At 55.0% G+C, this 18,101-nt stretch overlaps 1 protein-coding gene across 11 annotated transcripts in view; it reads right to left on the bottom strand.

Annotated features, from left to right (window-relative positions):
* IQSEC2 (IQ motif and Sec7 domain ArfGEF 2) overlaps positions 1-18,101 on the bottom strand; it is a 47,614-nt gene that overhangs the window by 24,469 nt on the left and 5,044 nt on the right. For 3 of the 11 annotated variants that reach the window (XM_056809049.1, XM_056809050.1, XM_056809052.1), the window contains exons 1-2: positions 5,910-8,612; positions 5,670-5,699 (exon numbers count right to left, since the gene is read on the bottom strand). In XM_056809049.1, coding sequence (XP_056665027.1) covers positions 5,670-5,699; positions 5,910-5,935 — 56 coding nt within the window. In that variant the 5' untranslated portion in view covers positions 5,936-8,612. Of the gene's footprint in view, positions 1-527; positions 3,501-5,669; positions 5,700-5,909; positions 8,613-12,455; positions 13,560-18,101 lie in introns of those variants that run through there. The other 8 variants (XM_056809051.1, XM_056809054.1, XM_056809045.1 and 5 more) reach the window with 6 other exon arrangements.

Below are 18,101 nucleotides of genomic sequence, written 5' to 3'. Positions count from 1 at the left end.
GGTTCTTTCCCAGAAGGGGCCATTTGTGACTCCAGCCCAGGTGGCTCAGCTGGAGCCCAAAACCTCGATGGTGGGGCTGATCCTATGTTGTCCCACCCTGTCCACCCCATGGGGTGATGGCCAGGGCCAGTACCCAGGGACCAACCCCAGCCACAGCTGGGTAGATAGAGGAGGGCAACGGAGAGAAGAGATTAGGGAAAAAGACAGGGAGTAAGGATAGCTAGCACGAGGGAGAAACAGTGGGAGGCAGAAGGAGCCCAAAGACTCCTGGAAGGGGGGCAGAAGGATTGGGAGGGACCATTCCCTGCTCTGCACACCCATCCCTTATCCTTGCCAATCTAATCTCCCAAGCAGAGAACAACGGCGGTGCCAAGTTGGAGCTTGGAAATCCTGTCCCCCTCCCTGTTCCCATTTCACAGAGAAGGAAACAGACCCAGAGCCTGTGTCTCCCTCAGGCCCAGGAGCCCTGCAGCTGGAAAGAAGGGAGCACAGGCCAACGGAAACCAGTAAGCAGGTAGAGGACTTACCTGCTACCTTCAGGGGGCTCCATGGGGCCTGGGGCCCCAAAGCCAGATGGGGAGGGTGGGAAGAGAGGCACCCGCCTCCTTCAGACCAGCCAGGAACGAGGAAGGAAAGAGGGCCCTGGAGGTTGATGCTGGGCGGGGCTGAGGCCACAGAGCAGGGCAGGGAGCCAGAGGGGAACTGGAAACTCTGCCCTGCCCTGCCCTGCCTCCTTTCCTCCCCCTCTCATTCAGGGCATCAGCCCTTGGGCAAATGCAAGGTCAGTCCTGTGGCATCCCTAGCTCCTGCCCCCTATTATCAGGCATTCCCTTCAGGGCCCGGAGGGGCCTGACTACAGCGTCACTGGGGCTCAGTTTCCTTTTCTCTAGGAGAAACAGAAGCTATTGGAGGGGGGGGTGTGAGTCCAGGGAAGAGGCTGAGAAGAGGCTGAGTCCATAATCCCAGGCCCTGAAGCCGGGCAGGGGCTGGGTCCACATGCCAAGTGGAGGGGCCTGAGCACTTTTCTTCCCTGCCCTCTGGCCCCTCTAGGAAATCAGGTTCTGCTGCCTCCCCATGGGAGAACCTTCTCTCTGGCCCCTTCGGAGGGCAGCCCAGTCCTCTCTCCGGCCTGATCTTCCTTCCACAAACAGCTCCCAGGGCCCTGTCCAGCCTTCGCTGCCCAAGGCTCTCAGACACTGGCCCAGCAGTTGCCCCTGGGCTCCTGCCCACTTTCCCACTGGGCTTCCCATCCCACCCCTTCTTGCCTCTCCTCTGCAGGACGCTCTTGGAGCTTTGGCCTCATTATCTATCCCCAGCTTGGGGGACCATCAGTCGGCGCTCCTCTCAGGAGGACGTTCGCTCACCTCAGCCGGGCCTCTAGCTCTGCCTGCTCAAGCTTTTCTTCTCTCGATCTGACACTACCCAGAGCACCCAACATTCTGAACTGTTTTCTGGAAACCTGGCCCCCTCCAACAACACTCCAACTCATCTTCCCAAGGTTTACCAAGCGTGGAGGGCAGTGGGGTCACCAGCTCCCATGCAGCCCAAGCCCCCAAAGCTCCCGTTGAGCTGGCAGTCTGCTACCCCTCTCTCCCCCACAAGCAACTGCTGCTTAATTAGACCTCATCCTATATTTGTGAAGTTGGCTTTATAAGGCAACTGCAGGTGGTAATAGAGCATACAGAGCACCAGGCCTGGGATCAGGCAAGAAGACCCGTGTTCATATGCAGCCGTGGCTGGGGGACCCTGGGTAAGTCACTTAATCAACACTGTCTGCCTCAGTTTCCCCATCTGTAAAAAGAGGAAACCAACAGCACCCCCTCCCATGGAAATTGAGACAGTATTTAGCAAACCATCACACGGCAGAGAACTGTTAGTAGTTCTTAAAAGTTGAAGTATAAGATGCCATTTATTCCTATTGAGTTTTGAAAGGGTCCACCTGTTGAGATCCTTTGAGATTCTGACTCGATCATTCAGTGGATGCCTTCATTCTCCCAGCTTTGAAGTCCTGGATCAGCGGGTCAGTGACCCACAGGGCTCTGGGGCGCTCTCTCAGAAAGCCCCTTCTTCAAGTTGACACTGAGTTCTCAGCGACTGTTCTTTCGTTCTGCCCCCCCCCCCAACCAGTTTCCACCCCATCTCCTTGTACCATCAGGTAGCCTGCATCGCTCCATCTCAGCCACAAGAAGAATACATTAGACTTGATGGAATGCTCTGCTGAAACCCAGGCCACCCCCGTAGCCACAGCACATCCCCAGCCCCATCTCCTCTGCTAGTCCGAAGAGGGTTAGAGTCCTCTTTCAGGGACTTTCCCAGGGCTCAAAAGTCAAACGTGCTGGCCTAGAGCTCACAGGCACTCTATTCTCTTCCCTCTTTTGGAAACCGGGACCCCATCTACCCTTCTCAGGCTTGTGGGCACTCTCTCGTCTTTCCCCAAATACCACTCTATTGGGCTCTGCAGTGCCACCTGCCACTGCTTTCAATCTGTGAGGGAGTTCCTCCACCTCTCCTGGTGCTCTCTTCCTCTCTCCCAGTTAACTGGGGCATCGACTGCATTTCTCTTTGGTCACATTCAAGCCAAAGGTCATTCGTTCTCATCGACAGAGATGACAGGAGCCAAAGAAAGCTAGAGGAACAGCCCTCCTCATCTCTTGAGGCTGGGAATCAGGAATCCTACCCAATAGGAGCAGCAGTCACAACCCTTCTCACTTTCTCAGCCCCCCCCCCCCCCAGCTCAACCACAAACCCCGACTGTTAGGGTTGTGGGCCTTCTCTTCCCTGGCCAGCTCAGCTTCCTGCTTCTGCCCTTTCTCATCCTCCAGGATCCAGTGACTCCAGCCTCCTGACTGTACCTCCCACACAGCCCTCCATCTCCTGGTTTGCTCTCAGCATTTTTGCTGGCTCTCCTCCTCTCGGATTCCTTCTAGCCTCTGCTAAAAGCCCACCTTCTCCTGGGTGCCTGCCCTCTGTCCATTCTCTCCCACAGTCTCCTGTAGAGATCTTGGTTGGACGTAATCATTCGTCTATTGTCTCCCCACGTGCTTAGGCCAGTGCCTGGCATGCAGTGGGCTTGTTACTGAGCTAGCTCTAAACTTTGCCATTCCAGATGCTGTGTTACCTGGCCAGCCTCTGGCTCTCTGTTGGTCAGAGAGCATTCTGGAGAGCCATGCTGGGCTTTCTGTTTGCTCTCTTCCGAATTTCTCTCCTGCCTTCTCTGAACCTTTCCAAACTGGCTCTCCCCAAATCCTGGTTTGTGTGTGTGTGTGTGAGCGCCTATATCCGGATGTTCTCTTCTTCATCAACACAAACTCTAGGGAAGAAGGTTCACTTTCCCTTCCAGTTCCCGTCATTTCCTTCCTTCCTTTGGGTGAGAGTCCACTTTAACTTCTTGGAGCCTCGCTTTTGTCATCTGCAAAATGGAGCTAACAGCCCCAGCTCAAAAGTAAAGAGTGAAGGTGCAGTTGTTAGGAAGGAAGGAGAGCTGTTGTTCCTGAGGGCTACTGGTGAAGAGAAGGGAAACAAGCCACTAGGATGCTGCTGAAGAGTTGGTTCTGAGTTCTCTGCGGGTCCTGATCTTTGGTTTGCAGACATTCCAAACTGAACGAATGGGGAGTCCCGTATGGGCACACGACACACCTAGATACACCCCCCCCATTCTAGTACTCCCAAAGAGCCCCCTTCCCCACTTGGGAGGTGAGGTTCTAGCTCTGGCTGGGACTCCTGCAGGGCCAGGGCTATTCTGGGTATCCCTCCCTCACTCCTCTATCTCTCTCTTTCCCTCCCTCCCTCCAGCTGCATGGTTGACTCATCACCAGAGCTACTAATTACAGCCATCAGAGACGCCAAGGATGGGTGGGGAGGGGAGGGGGAAATGCAGGCGGCCCCATGGGTTATTTTGGTAACTGCCTGACCTCCCTCCCCTCTGCTTTTCCCCCACCCCAGGGTCACCCAGACAGCCCTGCCCCCTGCCAAACCATGACAGGGAGACACTTGAAGAACCACAAAGGCAAACTCAAGAGAGCACCTCTATTTCCAGAGGAGGAAGGCTGAGGCCCAGAGCCACACAGCTCCACAGACCCGAGACCCTGGCACTCAAGTCCAAAGCCAGTCCGTGTAAGGGCATGCGTGACAGAGAACATTTTGAGAGAGGGAGAAGGGCCTGGGAATAGTGGGCAGGCCACACCTTTGCCCCCCTCTCTCAGGCTTAGGAACAGAGCCTTGGAGCAGCCCTTTGCCCTCTCCCAGGATCTGCAACCACAGAGATAAGAGCCTCCAGGCCTGCCAGGGATGGCCAGCTAAATCCTAGGGCTTGAGCCAGACCTTGGACTCTTTCTTCTGTTCCCTGGTTCTCCCCTTTTCCAAACTGTCACTGCAAAAGGGGTTGGGACCATCCCCTGCCACTGAGGATCTGCAGAGAGGAGGGGCTGGGCCAGGGAAGAAGAGGGAGGGAGGGAGGGAGGGTGGGAGGAAGCTTGGGGAGGGGGAGGCCCCCAAGGCATAACAGTGTCCCTTCCTTTCTCAGCCCTTAGCAGCAGTGGTTTCTCTTGACACCACACTTCTGTTGCCAAGGGAACTCTGCAAAGTGCCAATATCTATCCCCCCCCCCTACCATACAAGCGCTCCCTCCTCCCCTCCCTCCCTCCCTCCCTCCCTCCCTAATCCCCCTAGCAACCTCAGCTTACTGGCAGGCCCCCCCACCCCCACCCCAAGCCCTGGCTTTTTTCACTGTGACCTTGGCCAAGAGGCTGTCCTTCTCTGGACCAGGCAACTTCTCTAAAGACCTTTTTCTCTAAAACATTCCTGAAAGCCCCTCGTAGATGCCCACCTCTCCCTTTATAGCTGGTGGAGCTTAAGGCTCAGAATGGGGTAGGGACTTGGTCAAGGTCACATAGAAAGTCAGGAGGAACTGGAAATCTGAGATTTGGGATAAAGTGTCCAGTTAGCTAACATCTGGCGCCCACATTTGGGTTGAGCCAGTAGTAAGGAGACTGAGGACAGTGATGGCAAACCTATGGCACAGGTGCCAAAAAAAAGGCACACCAAACACTATCTGTGGGTACATGGCTGCCCCACCCCCACCCCCGAGTTCATTACTAAAGGCAGAGAGACTTGGGCAGAGCTGCTCCCCTTCCCCTCTCCACCACACCAGACAATATTGTTTCACATCCGCAGCCCCTCTGCCCAGCAGCCCATTGGGAGTGCTTTCTCTCTCCCCTGGGGGGGGGGCAAACCCGACACTGGATGGGGGGGCGGTAGGGAGCAGGCTGTGCACTGTCTCTAAAATGTTTGCCATTACTGGGCTAGGCTCTCCCTGTGCTTTTCTAGTACCAAATCTCCCTCTGTCCCTCCCAGATGCCAGACTTCAGCCCCATCTCTCCATGATTTGAGATAAACTTTCCTCCCGTTTCCCCTCATGCCAGACTTTGCCCTACCCCTCCCCAGTGCCAAAAAGTACTTTCCTTTGTCTCCCCTGGCGCAAGATTTCCCTCTGTACCTCCCCAGTGCCAGACAGATGTTCCTCCCCCACCAGAGTCATCCCTCCCAAATGTCAGACCTCACACTGCCCCTTCCAGATGTGGCAGCCATAGGAAGAAAGAAGCCAGCCATGCCCTCACCCCTTGGCCCATCCCCACACTCTCCCTCCCATCCAAAAGTTAACAGGGACTGACCTGACTGTTCGGGAGTTCTCCCCATCGGACCTGCAAAAGGGTTTGGGGGGGGGAGAAAAGTAGACAAGGAATTAGGGTTACATTTTGGGAGTATAGGCCTGGCCCCGTCTCTGTCTCCCCATCCCCTTCCTGACAACCTGAGCTCTGCCCCTGGCTCTTAATGTTTCCAGAAAGGGCCATGGATGAGTGTTCTGCCAAGGTTGGGCTGTGGGCCCCCCTCTCTCAAACAGAGATCATCACCTTCCAAAGCTGGACAGGATTCTCATTGCTTTGTTCTGGGGACGGGAATGGAGTCCTGGAAAGAGGCAAAGGCAGCGCACCTTCGAAGCAAACAAATGACTTTCCTACTAAAGAGATCCAAGAAGGCACCTCCCTCAAGCGCCAAGGGAATACTGGAGAGAAGGCTGGACTTGGGTGAGATGGGGGAAGGCTATATTGGGAAATGGAGGAGATGCAAAAACTAAGAGAGAGCAATCAAAATGTATTTTTAACAAACCCAGAGTGTCAGGGGGAGAAGAAGTGGAGAGACTGTGGAACCCAAACCTCTCATTCCCCAGAGCAGGGAAGGGAAAAGACTGCAGAAGGAAGGGCCCCGAGAACGTAAGGGTACCAGTCATGCTTGCTCACCCCTCTGCCCACAATGATATAGAGAGAAGGAGGGGGCATCGAGACAGTCGAAGGTGGCTCTGGGAAAGCCCAATGGAAGGCAGCTTAGGGGGAGGGACATGGGCCAAGTGGTGGCTGGTGCAGACTGCCAGCTGTCAAAAGGGTCTCTGGCTAGCTGTGGTAGGTCCTGTGCACACAACAGCCAATAGTTGCAGTCAATGGCAGACAGAAGAAGACAGAAAGGAAGAATGGTGCCAGCTACTGGGCAGAAAGGCTAGCCACTGAATGTGAGACTAGGCTTTGGGTTGGGCCTGACAGATGCACAGCCACAGCAAGCAGGTGAGAGTAAGTAGGAAAGTTCATTTCCTGGCCTTCTTCCCTTCTCATACCATGGCCTAGCCTCAGGCCACTGGGAGCAGCCCTGCAGATAGAACCTTTCTCTACCCTCCCTAGTCCCAAACTCTGAGCAGGCCAAGGACCCCTTCTAGGAAACCACTCTTGATTTCGGCTTTCACTCCGTGACCGGTCACCAACCAGCCCCATCATGACCAAGGTAGAGACCAATTGGGAAAGGTAGGACTTGGGGAAGCAGTAAGGCTCTGACTTTGCAAAACCCAGGTCTGGGGAAGGGGGACAATATGGGTCCTCCCACTTCCACTTCTTCCCTTGGCAAACTGAGCAGAGAGATGGGGGAAAGAGTAGCAGGCACAGGATACCTGTGTGCCCAGAGGACCCTGCCCCTAACCCTGACTTTGCCTGTGGCTTCCCATCCCTGTTCCTTGTTTCCGTTTCCCCAGTCTCTTGAGCCCTCCAGGCCCTTCTTTGTCATTGGCTCCACCATCATGTCCCCAAGTCTCTTGCCTCCACATCCCAATCCCACCCCCTCTCTCCATCTTGTCCAGGCTCTTCTTCCTGGGGGGCTCATCATATTGGTACCACCCAGTACAGACACTTGATCACCCACAGGGCTCTATAACCCTGACTGTATGCCAGGTGAATACTATCTCATGGTGCCAGCTGGGCAGCTCAGTGGATAAAGAGCCAGGCCTGGAGATGAGAGGTCCTGGGTTCCAATCCTACTGCTCTTCTGCCTTGGAACCAATACTTCATATCGATTCTGAGGTGGCAGTTAAAAAAACCCAAACAAACCTTCAGCAACAACAACAAAAAACAAATACTGTCTCATCTGGTCCCCTGGACACTCCTGGGAGGTAAGTGTTATTATCACCTCCATTTTACAGTTGAGGAAATAGAGGCAGGCATCGGTGAAGTGACTTGCCCAGGGTCCCTCAGGTACTGAGCATCTGAGGTCGCATTTGAACTAGGTTCTTCTTACCTCCAGGCCCAGTGCTCTGCTTGCTGTGGTGCCTTCCTGCTCAGAACTCCTGGACTCCAAGAGATCCACTAGCCTCAGGTTCCCCAGCAGCAGGGAGGACAGTCATGAGCCCTGTCCCCCTCACCCTTATGCCTGGCCAACTTTATTTTCCCACTGAAAAAGCTGCTGCGACATGTTCAAAGACTTTCGCACGATGACCTGAGCCAATCCAGCAGAAAGATCTTTATTCCCACCCTTAGCTGGGAGTCCAGTTCCTCTGGAGCCCTCTCACATCCTCTCAACTGCTGCCAGCCCCATCTAATTCTGAAGTAAGGACCTGAGACCCAAGCATGGAAGGCCTAGAGTTCTGTCTCTGCACATTTGGTTCACAGCCAGCTCCTCCCCATATCTCTCCCTGGCCCCCACTGAGGCACAAACCGCCTCCTTCCTGGAACCTCCCGACTTGCCGCCTGCACACCAGCTTCCTTTCCTTGGCTTCCTTTCCGGAGGGAACAGACTTGCCTGCCACTGAGGAAAATTATGTAACAGGAATAGTGCAGCAGGCCTGCAAGCTGCCCACGTGCACCTGGGAGGCCCAGCACCGGGCTACCACGTGAAGTGGTCCATCCAGGGGGAGGGAGGAAGGCTCCCGTTTGCTCCCCTGAGGGCAGCTTTTCCCTAAAGCCAGCTTGGCTCTCCACCAGTTCAGGAAAGAAGGTGAAATAAGATGAGTTCGAATTTTCTCAGGTCCTCCTGTCAGGTGACCTTGGCAATGGCACTCCCCCCATCTTGGTCTTGGGACTCTGTGGTTACCATCTGTCAGATAAAGGTGTCCAACTGACGAAATTTTGCTAAGGTTCCTATGGGGTTCTGACATTTTTTAATGCTCACCCCCTTGAGGGGTCTCACTTTGCTCTTGTCAAATGAGGGAGATCCATAAGGTTTCTTCCAGCTCCAATGACCCATGGATCTCAGCGTACAATAGCCCATAATTGAGCTCACCTTAGCGCAGATTCCCAGGAACCACTGCCCCCCCCCCCCCCCCCCCCCCACGCCATTCCCTATCTAAGCAGTTTCTAGTCTTTCCCTGCAAACCCCACAGTTGGTACTGGCGACATGACTACTGTTCCTCCGTCAAGGACCTGGAGAGCTACCTAGAGTCCAAGACCAATAATCTGTGTTGGAGGAAAAGAGAGTAAGAACGTCGCATCATGGATCATTTCTTTGCAGGGACAGAAGGCCCAGGGAGGAAGGAGAAAGTAAGGAGGGAGCATGTCTGCTAAATGCCCCAGACTTTCAAGGACCGGGTGCCTTGCCACTCAAAGGGTCCAAGGAGAGGAGGAATGGAATTAGGGTTGAATTTGGAGGCAGACGGCCTGGGGCCCATTCCCTGGGGCTTTACCTCCTCCATGTGACCTGGGACAAGTCATCAACTGCCCCCTCTAGACTACAGTTTCTTCCCTTAGGGAATGATGGGGCTGGATTAGATGACTTCTGAGATCTAGGATCCTCAAGCCCAACAGGAGGGTGGCTATCATAACCTCGGAGTTCTTTCTCAAGTTCACGACTGCCACTGAAAGGGAGCAAGAGAATTTGGCAGGGCATGGTGAGGTACAGTGCCACTGGAAAACAGGAAGTCAGTGCCCAAATGTCAGTGGAGGGATTGTTGGATGATTGCTCCCTACCTGCACCCATATTGGGGACTAGGGGAACTTTGGAGGGAATTCAGTTGAATTCCTTCTTCCACTTCACAGATTGGGAAATAGATGACAAAATTAGGAAAGGTAGCCTCTGTTTCATCTGCTCTGGGCTAGGAAGGAATCTGATCCTTCTACTCCCCCCTCCACAGGAGAACTCCTTCCTTAGATGGTGCTCCACCCCCACCCCCAAATGCTTCTGCTCAAAAACCTCCTTGAAGGACTAGGAAGAACCCTGAACTTGGCATCAAAGATCTTGGGCACAAATACTGATCCTACAGAGTTCAGACAAAATCAACTCCGTCTGCCTGTCAGCTGTTATTAAGTGCCTACTGTGTTCCAGGCACTGGGTTCTCTAATAGCTATCAAATCGACCTGCCAGAGGACAACATGAGCCTCTTTGCAATGTTTTCTTGAGATATGTTGTTTGGCTACAGCAATCCCATTGGCCAGACGATCCCTGACCCTAATTCTGAGCCCACTGCTTGGAGATAGTTCAGCAAGCATGCTCCATGGTGGGGTAACTGAGAGGAATGTTCCTGTCTTGGTCCAGATATTTGAAAGAAGTTATCAACCGCCCCCGACCCTGCCCACCAAGGGACCCCAAAGCCTGAGGATCACAGGCATCATAGACATCATCTCTTCATTTGACAGAAGATGAAAACGAGGCGTGTCTGGGGTCCCAACGAAAGTGAGCAGCCCAACCAGGATCCAAATGGCCAGAAAGGACCCTTTCCACTGCTGCCTACTGTTCTTACCTTTTGCCCTGGTAATCTCACTGCTAGGCATTTATCCGAAGGAGGCCAAAGGTGGAAAGAAAGGCCACATATAAACCCAAACCCTTGTAGCAGCTCTTTTGGCGGAACTGGAGAATGGCTGAACAAAAGTGTGAAACACAAATGGAACTGGATATTCTTGTGTCCAAGAAACAATGATATGAAGAATTCTGAGAAAGGTGGGAAGACTTGTATGAAATGAGTAAGCGGGAAGGATCGAGCATATCATCATCATCATCATCGTCATCGTCGTCATCTCCCTGGTATTTCTGTGGCATTTAAGAGGTCGGATCCCCAGGAACCCCAATTGGAATTGCACGAGACTATGCAATAGTCAACAGCATTAACACCAAGAAAGGAGAGAAAGACTAAAGGGACAGGGCATGAGGAGCCAGGAGGACTCACAATGACCCAGTTAATGAAAAGGAAAAGGGCATCAAGAGCCATGAGAGCTGAGTACAAATGAAACCATCAATCTTGGTGTTTCAACACCACAACATGGAATGTTACCTACTCAGTCAGACCAGATCTCTTGGTTTTCCTTTAGTAAGAGAGGATACTGTGGAGGGAATTATTGGGAAATGAACATGCAGTCACAATACATATGCCTTTGAATAAAACATTGCCCCCCTCCCCCAAGTGACTTCCTTGAAATGGGAGATGTAGTCCTCAGGCCAGGACTTAACCAGTACAGAGGGCAGTACAACTGCTGCCCTCCAGTTTCTTGACAGGACTGGGGACCCTACTGGCCTGTAAGCCCAGGGCTGCCAGTCCCCCTTGGCCTTTTGGCTGGCTGGTAGACTTCCCTGAGGCAAAGGGCTTCCTGATTCCCAACCCTGCTCTGAGAAGGGAGAGACACATGAGAAGGCCAGGCAAAAGGGGAGGGGAAGTGGGTTGGGAGGGAGAAGACCAAGGAAGCACTCCAGGGCTCAAGACTGACTGGCCAGAGGTGGGGATGGGGGGCAGGTGGGCAACTTAAACCAAAGAAAACACTTCCCCAGGCTCAAAGGGGCAACAAGAGGTAGAGCAGAGGGGTGCCAGCTTGTCTGGGAAGCTGAGAGAGAGGGGGGGGGAGGGAGGGAAGGAGAGAGAGACAGAGAGGGAGGGAGGGAGAAAGGGAGAGAGAGATAGAAAGGGAGAGGGAGGGAAGGAAAGAGAGAGGGAGAGAAAGGGAGAGAGGGAGAGGGAAAGAGGGAGAGAGGGAGAGGGAAAGAGGGAGAGAGAGGGAGGTAGAGGGGAGAGAGAGGGAGGGAGACAGAGACAGGGACAAAGAGAGGGGGAGAGAAAGAGGGAGAGAGAGAAAGGAGAGGGAGGAAGGAGAGAGGGAGAGAGATAGAGGGAGAGAAAGAGAGGGAGATGGAGGGAGAGAGAGGGAAGGAGAAAGAGGGGGGAGAGAGAGAGGGAAAGGGAGAGAGGGAGAGAGAGAAAGGGAGAAAGAGGAAGGAAGAGAGAGGGAGAGAAAGAGAGGGAGAGAGAGACAGAGTGAGAGAGAGGGAGGAAGGGAGAGACAGAGAAAGAGAGAAAGGGGGAGGAAGGGAGAGGGGGGGGGAGGGAGAGGGGGAGAAAGAGGGAGAGAGAGAGAGAGAGAGAGAGAGAGAGAGAGGGAGGGAGCTCATCTTTTCACTTCCCTCCCATGAGCACCTCAACATCCCCCAGCTTTTTCCAAGCAAGCTATACCTGTCTTGGGCAATGATCTCTAAAGAGCCCAGTGGGCTCAGCTGCCCTAACCTCTCTAACAAGGCACAGAAAGACAGGCCCATCCATGCCACCAGGGATGCAAAGACCAAAGAGAGGAAGTCGGGGCAGAAGGTCCAGAGAGCCCCCGAATGCATACTAACTACCTCTGGCTTTTGCCAGGCAAGATGGAGAAGGTTCCCCCTCTTCCTGAGCCCGTTGCCCCTGCCCCCAATAGGAACATTTGAAGCAGGGACCGAAGGCCACTGAAGTCTGGTGAGAGAGCTGGCTAGCCTCCAACCGGGGTCCCAATTTCCCTCAAGTGGCAGAAGGCTCAGGAAGGGAGGGCGCCCAGAGGTGGCCTTGGAACTCTGCTTTCCTGACTGCTCCCCGGGAAGCGCAGGCGACTGCGGCTCCTCCTCCTTCTCTGCTGGCCTTAGGGTTAGGGTGGACGGGGAGGGAGCCCCCAGCCAGCCGGGGCAGAGGTCTCCCGTGACCAGCAAAGGAGCCAGGCAGAGGCTGCAGGGATTTGGGGAGCGGGCGCGGGAACATACGCATATACAGATGCTCTTAGGCTCCAGGGCCAGTTGGGGAGAGTTCCCACGTGCGTGTGTCCTCGAGCGCGCACGCACTGACAGGGACAGACCCCAGACACACAGACACACAGACACACAGACACAGACCCTGCCCCAGGGCTGGCCCTGCTGATCTGCCTTACTTTCTCCGGAGGGTCGTGGCTGGGCTCGTGCTCCCGCTGGTACTGTGGCCCCCGCCCGCCCCCGGACTGGAGCTCCTGGAGGCCCCCCGGCTCATCTGGCCCCGGGGCGGCTGCGGGGGCTGCGGGGGCTGCGGGGGCTGCTGCTGCTGCTGCTGCTGCTGCTGCTGCGGCTGCGGCTGCGGCTGCGGCGCCTGGGGAGGTTGCTGCTGCTGCGACGCCTGGGGGGGCTGCTGCTCTTGCAGCGGCGGAGGCGGCTGCTCCCCCCGGACCCCTCCGCCTCCCCCTCCCGGGTATGGAGAGGGCTCCTCGCAGGGGTGGTGGCGGCTCCCGGGGCAGTCCCGGGCGGTGGCGGCGCGTTCGTGGTGCAGGTGGCAATGGGGGCCTCCGAAAGGCCCGTCTCTTGGGTGTTCCCCACCGCGGTGGTGGTGGTGATGGTGCTGGTGGTCTCCCCGAGGCGCGTAGGGCGCCTTCCCAGCGATGGGCGGCGGCGGCGGCGGTGCCCGGTGCGGGTGGGCCGGCCCGCGGCGCAGGTGCAGGCGCTGGGTGTCTCGCAGGTTCTGGTAGGGGCTCTCCCGGGCCGCACCGGCGCGCAGGTCCCGGTTCTCGCGGCTCAGCCGGTCCACTTGGCCCTCCAGCTCCTCGATGCGCCGCCGCTGCGTCTCCAGCAGCTGCTGCTGGCCCTCGATGATGTTGTTGAGCTCCAGCAGGTACTCCACCGCGCGGCTGGGGCTCTCCCCGGCGCCCCCCCCCGCGCCGCCCCCCGGCTCGTCCATGGGGGCCCCGCTGCGGGCGCCCAGCCCCCGGAGGCAGCCTCCTGCGCCTCCCCCCCCGGGGCCGGGCGCTGGCGTTGGTGCCGGCCCAGGGGGAGGGGGCCGCCAGAGACCACGGGCGCGCACGGGGGCTGCAGGACTGGGGCCTTGGGAGGAGGGAGGGGGAAGGGAGGAGGAAGAGAAAGGAGGATGGGGGGAGGACCGAGCGCTGAGCACCGAGCAACCGAGCGATCGGCCCGCGAAACTGGCCTGGGATCCTCCAGAGGCTCGGGCTCCGGCTCCCGTACCGCTGCGGAGTCACTGCGCAGTGCCCCAACCAAGCCCGCCCCTAGACCCGCCCCTAGGCCCGCCTTCCCCGCTGCCCTCGGCTAGCTCCGCCTCCCTGCACTCATCTGTCGCTTCATTCCTCCATCCCTCGGGCCTGCCCAGAGCGCAAGACACCGGACACCGGGCGCAGGGCGCAGGGCGCAGCAGCACCCTGGGGCCCGGCCAACGCTTCCTCCCCTCCCCCAATCCCCAGCCCAGAAGGCCAGCGCCTCCAGGGCCCGCCCACTGGTGGCTCTGCCCCTCCCTCCTCTCGCATTCTCTCTTCCGGCTCCAGCTCTCCTTCGCTCCTCCTCCTTGGTCTCCCTTCTCTCCTTTTAGTTCCTTCCTGCCTCCCCCCTCCCACACCCCTCTCCTTCCTCAGACTGGGAGAACCGGCCCCGGCGCCAGGACTGCGGGTCAAGAAGAGTGGAGCGTCCCCAGGCTCTCTCTTCCCCGTTCCCGTCCCGGCGACCCTCAGAGAAGCCTGGCTAAGCCCCTTGGCTTCCTCGGCCCCAAAGCCTAAGGCTTCTCTGGTCCCCGAGTTTCCGTCGGGAGGCCCACTGGGGAGCCCACTCGGAGTCTGCTCAGCCCACAGGAACCCTAGCCCTCTGGCCATTTCCTGCCCAGCCTTCATTTCTCAGGCTTTGGCCATGCCAACAAACGCCTAGGGAAGTCTTTGACCTCAGGGAGCTTCCAGTCTGGGCCAGAGGACGCTGAGAAGGGAACTGAGGGAATCCCCAAAGGCCCAGGGCCGGGAAAGCAGAGGGCGCCCATGAGATGTGGCCATTGAGGCCCATTGGGTCTTTGCAAGAGAATGAAATTCCCCATCGATGAGTTTCTGGAGGAAGGAAAGTGCAAGAGCAGTGAAGCAGCTGGGAAATGGGCCTCAGTTTCCCTGGAGGAGCTGCCAGGTAGGATACATTTCCAGGCAAGGCATTGGTCCCTCTAGAGGGAGAGAGAGATCGGTGTTTAATCCAGAGGTAGGACTCTGCTAATTAGCCAGCTACCCTGAGAGCCCCCATGGGGGTGGGGGGAGCCTAGCATCCGGGTTCCTCCACCAAAGAGCCCCATTTCCTAACTCTCACATCACTCTGGAACCATAAGGCAAGAGAGCCAGTGAAAGGCAGAAGAGAGGCATCCACAGCCTGCGAGAGGAAGTAGGTGCTAGACTGTCTAGTCCCCTGTGGGCTTCTTCCCCTCTCTAGTCTCAGCTGCTCAGGCCCTCTCCAAACCCCCACGGGTTCTTGAAGCAGAGCCCTAAAACCTAGCTCTGGAGCCCCGCCCTTCCTAGCTTGTTCAGAAAGCCAGGCCGGATCCATCCTCCACCTCACCTCAAAACCCCCAGCCCCCTCCCCTTTCCTCCATCAGGGTCCCCACTCTTTCTTCCAATTTCAGTCCCTAGGAAGGTGTGGGGGATACAGCAGGGAGGGCCAGTGGGCCATATCTCCTAGGGTGATGCCATGCATGTCCTAGGAGCACAAGGCCTTCCCCACCACAGGGCCAACAGGGATGGTGGCAGAGCCAGACCAATAGCTCCCCAGTAATTAGGCCTGAGTCGATGAGGGATCAAAGCCAGAAGGAGGTTCTCTCCCCAACTTCATCCCCTTATCTTGGGACTCCAGTGAGTCTCAAACCCGGTGAGGAGATCAAGGGACCCAGTCTCTGACTTTTCCTCTCACCCATGCCAAGTCCTCATCTCCTGGCCCCCCAGGTGTAAGAGTTCTTTGGCAGTGGAGACCATGGCTAACTGGCCTCCATCTCCCTCTACTGGCAGGACCCAAGAATCAGAGGGCAGAGAAACCAGAAGGATCCCAGCGTACCCCACAGAGACTTTGAAAATTCCACAGCAACTTTGGCCAGGTTCTATTGCAGTTTGCTTTTGTTAACCAAGTCCCAATTATACTTTGGCCTGGTGGTCACCTCCGAATGCAGGATGTCTGCTGCTCCTCCCTTTGCTTGGCCTGGCCAGCATTCACAGCCAGACTCCTAACTGCTGCTGTGCCCCAAGTCTCAGCTCCAGTTCTCTGGGAGGTCAGAGGCCCTGGGTGCCTGCCTGTGGGACAGCTGAAACCCAACATGTCCAAACTGTAGTTCCTTCTCCACCCTTCCAGCTAGTCACCCCAGTTCTCAACCTCTGGGCCAATCTCAGTTCTTTCCTCTCCCTACTGTAATCTTTCCATTCATGACCCCCAAGCTGCTCCTCTCTGAGCAACCCCTCTGTCTCCCTCAGTCCTCCCTTCATGGCTTTCATCTGTAATGGCCTGCTACACTTGAATGAAGTCTCTTGCCCTCTTGCCTGATCTCTACACCTGCCCATCCGTTCTGAAGTTCCCCCTCTCCCCCATTCTGTACAGCCAGGTCCCAGTTTGTGCCAACAGGGGAATCCCTCAGTGGCATCACTCCAATTCATACCTGGCACCTATGGCTATATTCTCCACAATCACAATTCTGAATGGCATCGATTCAGATGTGTGTGGCAGTCATTATTGCCATTAACTGGGCCTGGACTGTTCTTCCAAGCTCCTTGACATGGTCTGCTCCAGTATCTGCTAACCAAGGTAGCTCTTCTCTTCGCCAAGGTCAACCTCTTGACTTGTGCTCTCTTTCATTCCATCTCCTCCAGAAGTTCACACCTTTGGATCACCCCCCTCTTTGGTTTTCTCCTTGAAAAAGCTGTCTCCACTTGGTGTCTCTACTTTCACCTCCCACTCACTTCTCAACCCTTCCCAATCTGGCTAATTCTGACCTCACAACTCAACCAAAAGCGAACTATCCACTACCCTCGTGCCGAAGTTAGGAATGATCTCTTCTGAACTGACTAACCTTGAAGGCCTTTCCTCAGCCATCACCTTCTCTCAGACTCAGTTTCCTCATCTACAGTGTAACAGTAATCTACCTGCTAGGATTATAGTGGGAGATATCAAGGATGAAAATGTGTGTGAAGCACTATAGAAATGCTGGTTATTCTTTTTATCAGTCATCACTGTACTGTTGTCCTCAATTTCTCTGCAGCTTGGGTTCCTGCTCTCCACCCTGTCCTGCGGGACACTCCTCTCTAGGTTTTCAGAAACCTCCCTCTTTCATGGTTTTCCTCCTCTGTGTTTGTCTGATCTTTCAGTCTCCTTTGCTGGACATTCATCCATAAGAGTCAAGTCCAAAACCTGGACTCTCTCTCTCTTTTGCTTTCGTGGGCTTCAGACCTACATCACCACCTTTCTGCCAGACATCTCTACCATGACATGTTCAGAACAGAATTCCTAACCTTTTCCACCCAACCGCATTACTTCTCCCTGTGTACAGCTCTTCTCTCCATTGCCTGGTTGTCCTTGTGTCACCTCTACATTCCTTGCACTCCTTCTCTTCACTCAGAAGACCAAGTCCAGACCATCATCTCTCATCTAGACTACTGAATGAACCTCTAGTTCTCCCATTCCAGTCTCTCTCTTCTCTGAATTCAGTCTCCACACAGCTGTCAGTCATCTTCCTAGAGCACAAGTCTGACCAGAAGCTTCAGGAAATTCCTTAAGATCATAAAGCTCCTCTACCTGGGGCTGCCCTTCAACTGGGGAATGGCTGAACACATTGTGGTATCTGTTGGTGATGGAATACTATTGTGCTCAAAGGAATGATGACCTGGAGGGATTCCATGTGAACTGGAAGGACCTCCAGGAAGTGATGCAGAGCGAAAGGAGCAGAACCAGAAGAACATTGTTCACAGAGATGGATACACTGTGGTACAATCAAATGTAATGGACTTCTCCATTAGTGACAATGCAGTGATCCTGAACAACTTGGAGGGATCTATGAGAAAGAACACTATCTACATTCAGAGGAAGAACTGTGGGAGTAGAAACACAGCAGAAAAACAACTGCTGGATCACATGGGTAGATGGGGATATGATTGGGGATACAGACACTAGAGGAACATCCTAGTGCAAACAACAACATGGAGATAGGTTCTGATCAAGGACATATGTAAAACCCAGGGGAATTGCGCTTCGGCTATTGGAGGTTTGGGGGGAGGGGAGGGAGGAATAGAAAATTATTTTTGTCACCAGGGAATAATGTTTGAAATTGACCAAATAAAATTAAATGAATAAATAAAGCTCCTCTACCTGGCATGTAAAGCACAACCTGCCTTCAGTGACCTTTGTGGGCTGATTTCCTAGTGCTTGTCTTCATTTGCCTGACCTCTTGACTGTTACTTGAACTCAATATTCCACCTCCCACCTCCATCCTGCAATATGTCTTTACAGCTCCCTTAGTTTTCTTCAAGACCCAACTCAGCTTTTCTGGACTTTTCCAACTTGTAGGTGCATGAGAGATGCTTCATGCATCATCTAGAGGCAGCCCTTCCCCAGCCATGTGAGTATACATTGTTTCCTTGGAAGCCCTCAGAGGCCAGTCTGTTTGATGGTTCTCTTGGTTATAGCTCCTGTTACAGTGTAGATGCTGAATTTGTGTCTGTCCAACGTGTTGGAGGGATGGACTACTTCCCAAGTGATGATCTTTTCCTTTACCATTTCCTTCCTGCTCTAGGCCTGGAGTCAGGAAGACCTGAGTTCAAATC

This window comes from Monodelphis domestica, chromosome X, assembly GCF_027887165.1.
Source record: "Monodelphis domestica isolate mMonDom1 chromosome X, mMonDom1.pri, whole genome shotgun sequence".
NCBI lineage: Eukaryota > Metazoa > Chordata > Mammalia > Didelphimorphia > Didelphidae > Monodelphis > Monodelphis domestica.
The sequence above is the reverse complement of the archived record's forward strand: the minus strand, read 5'-3'. Positions and strand labels throughout refer to the sequence as shown.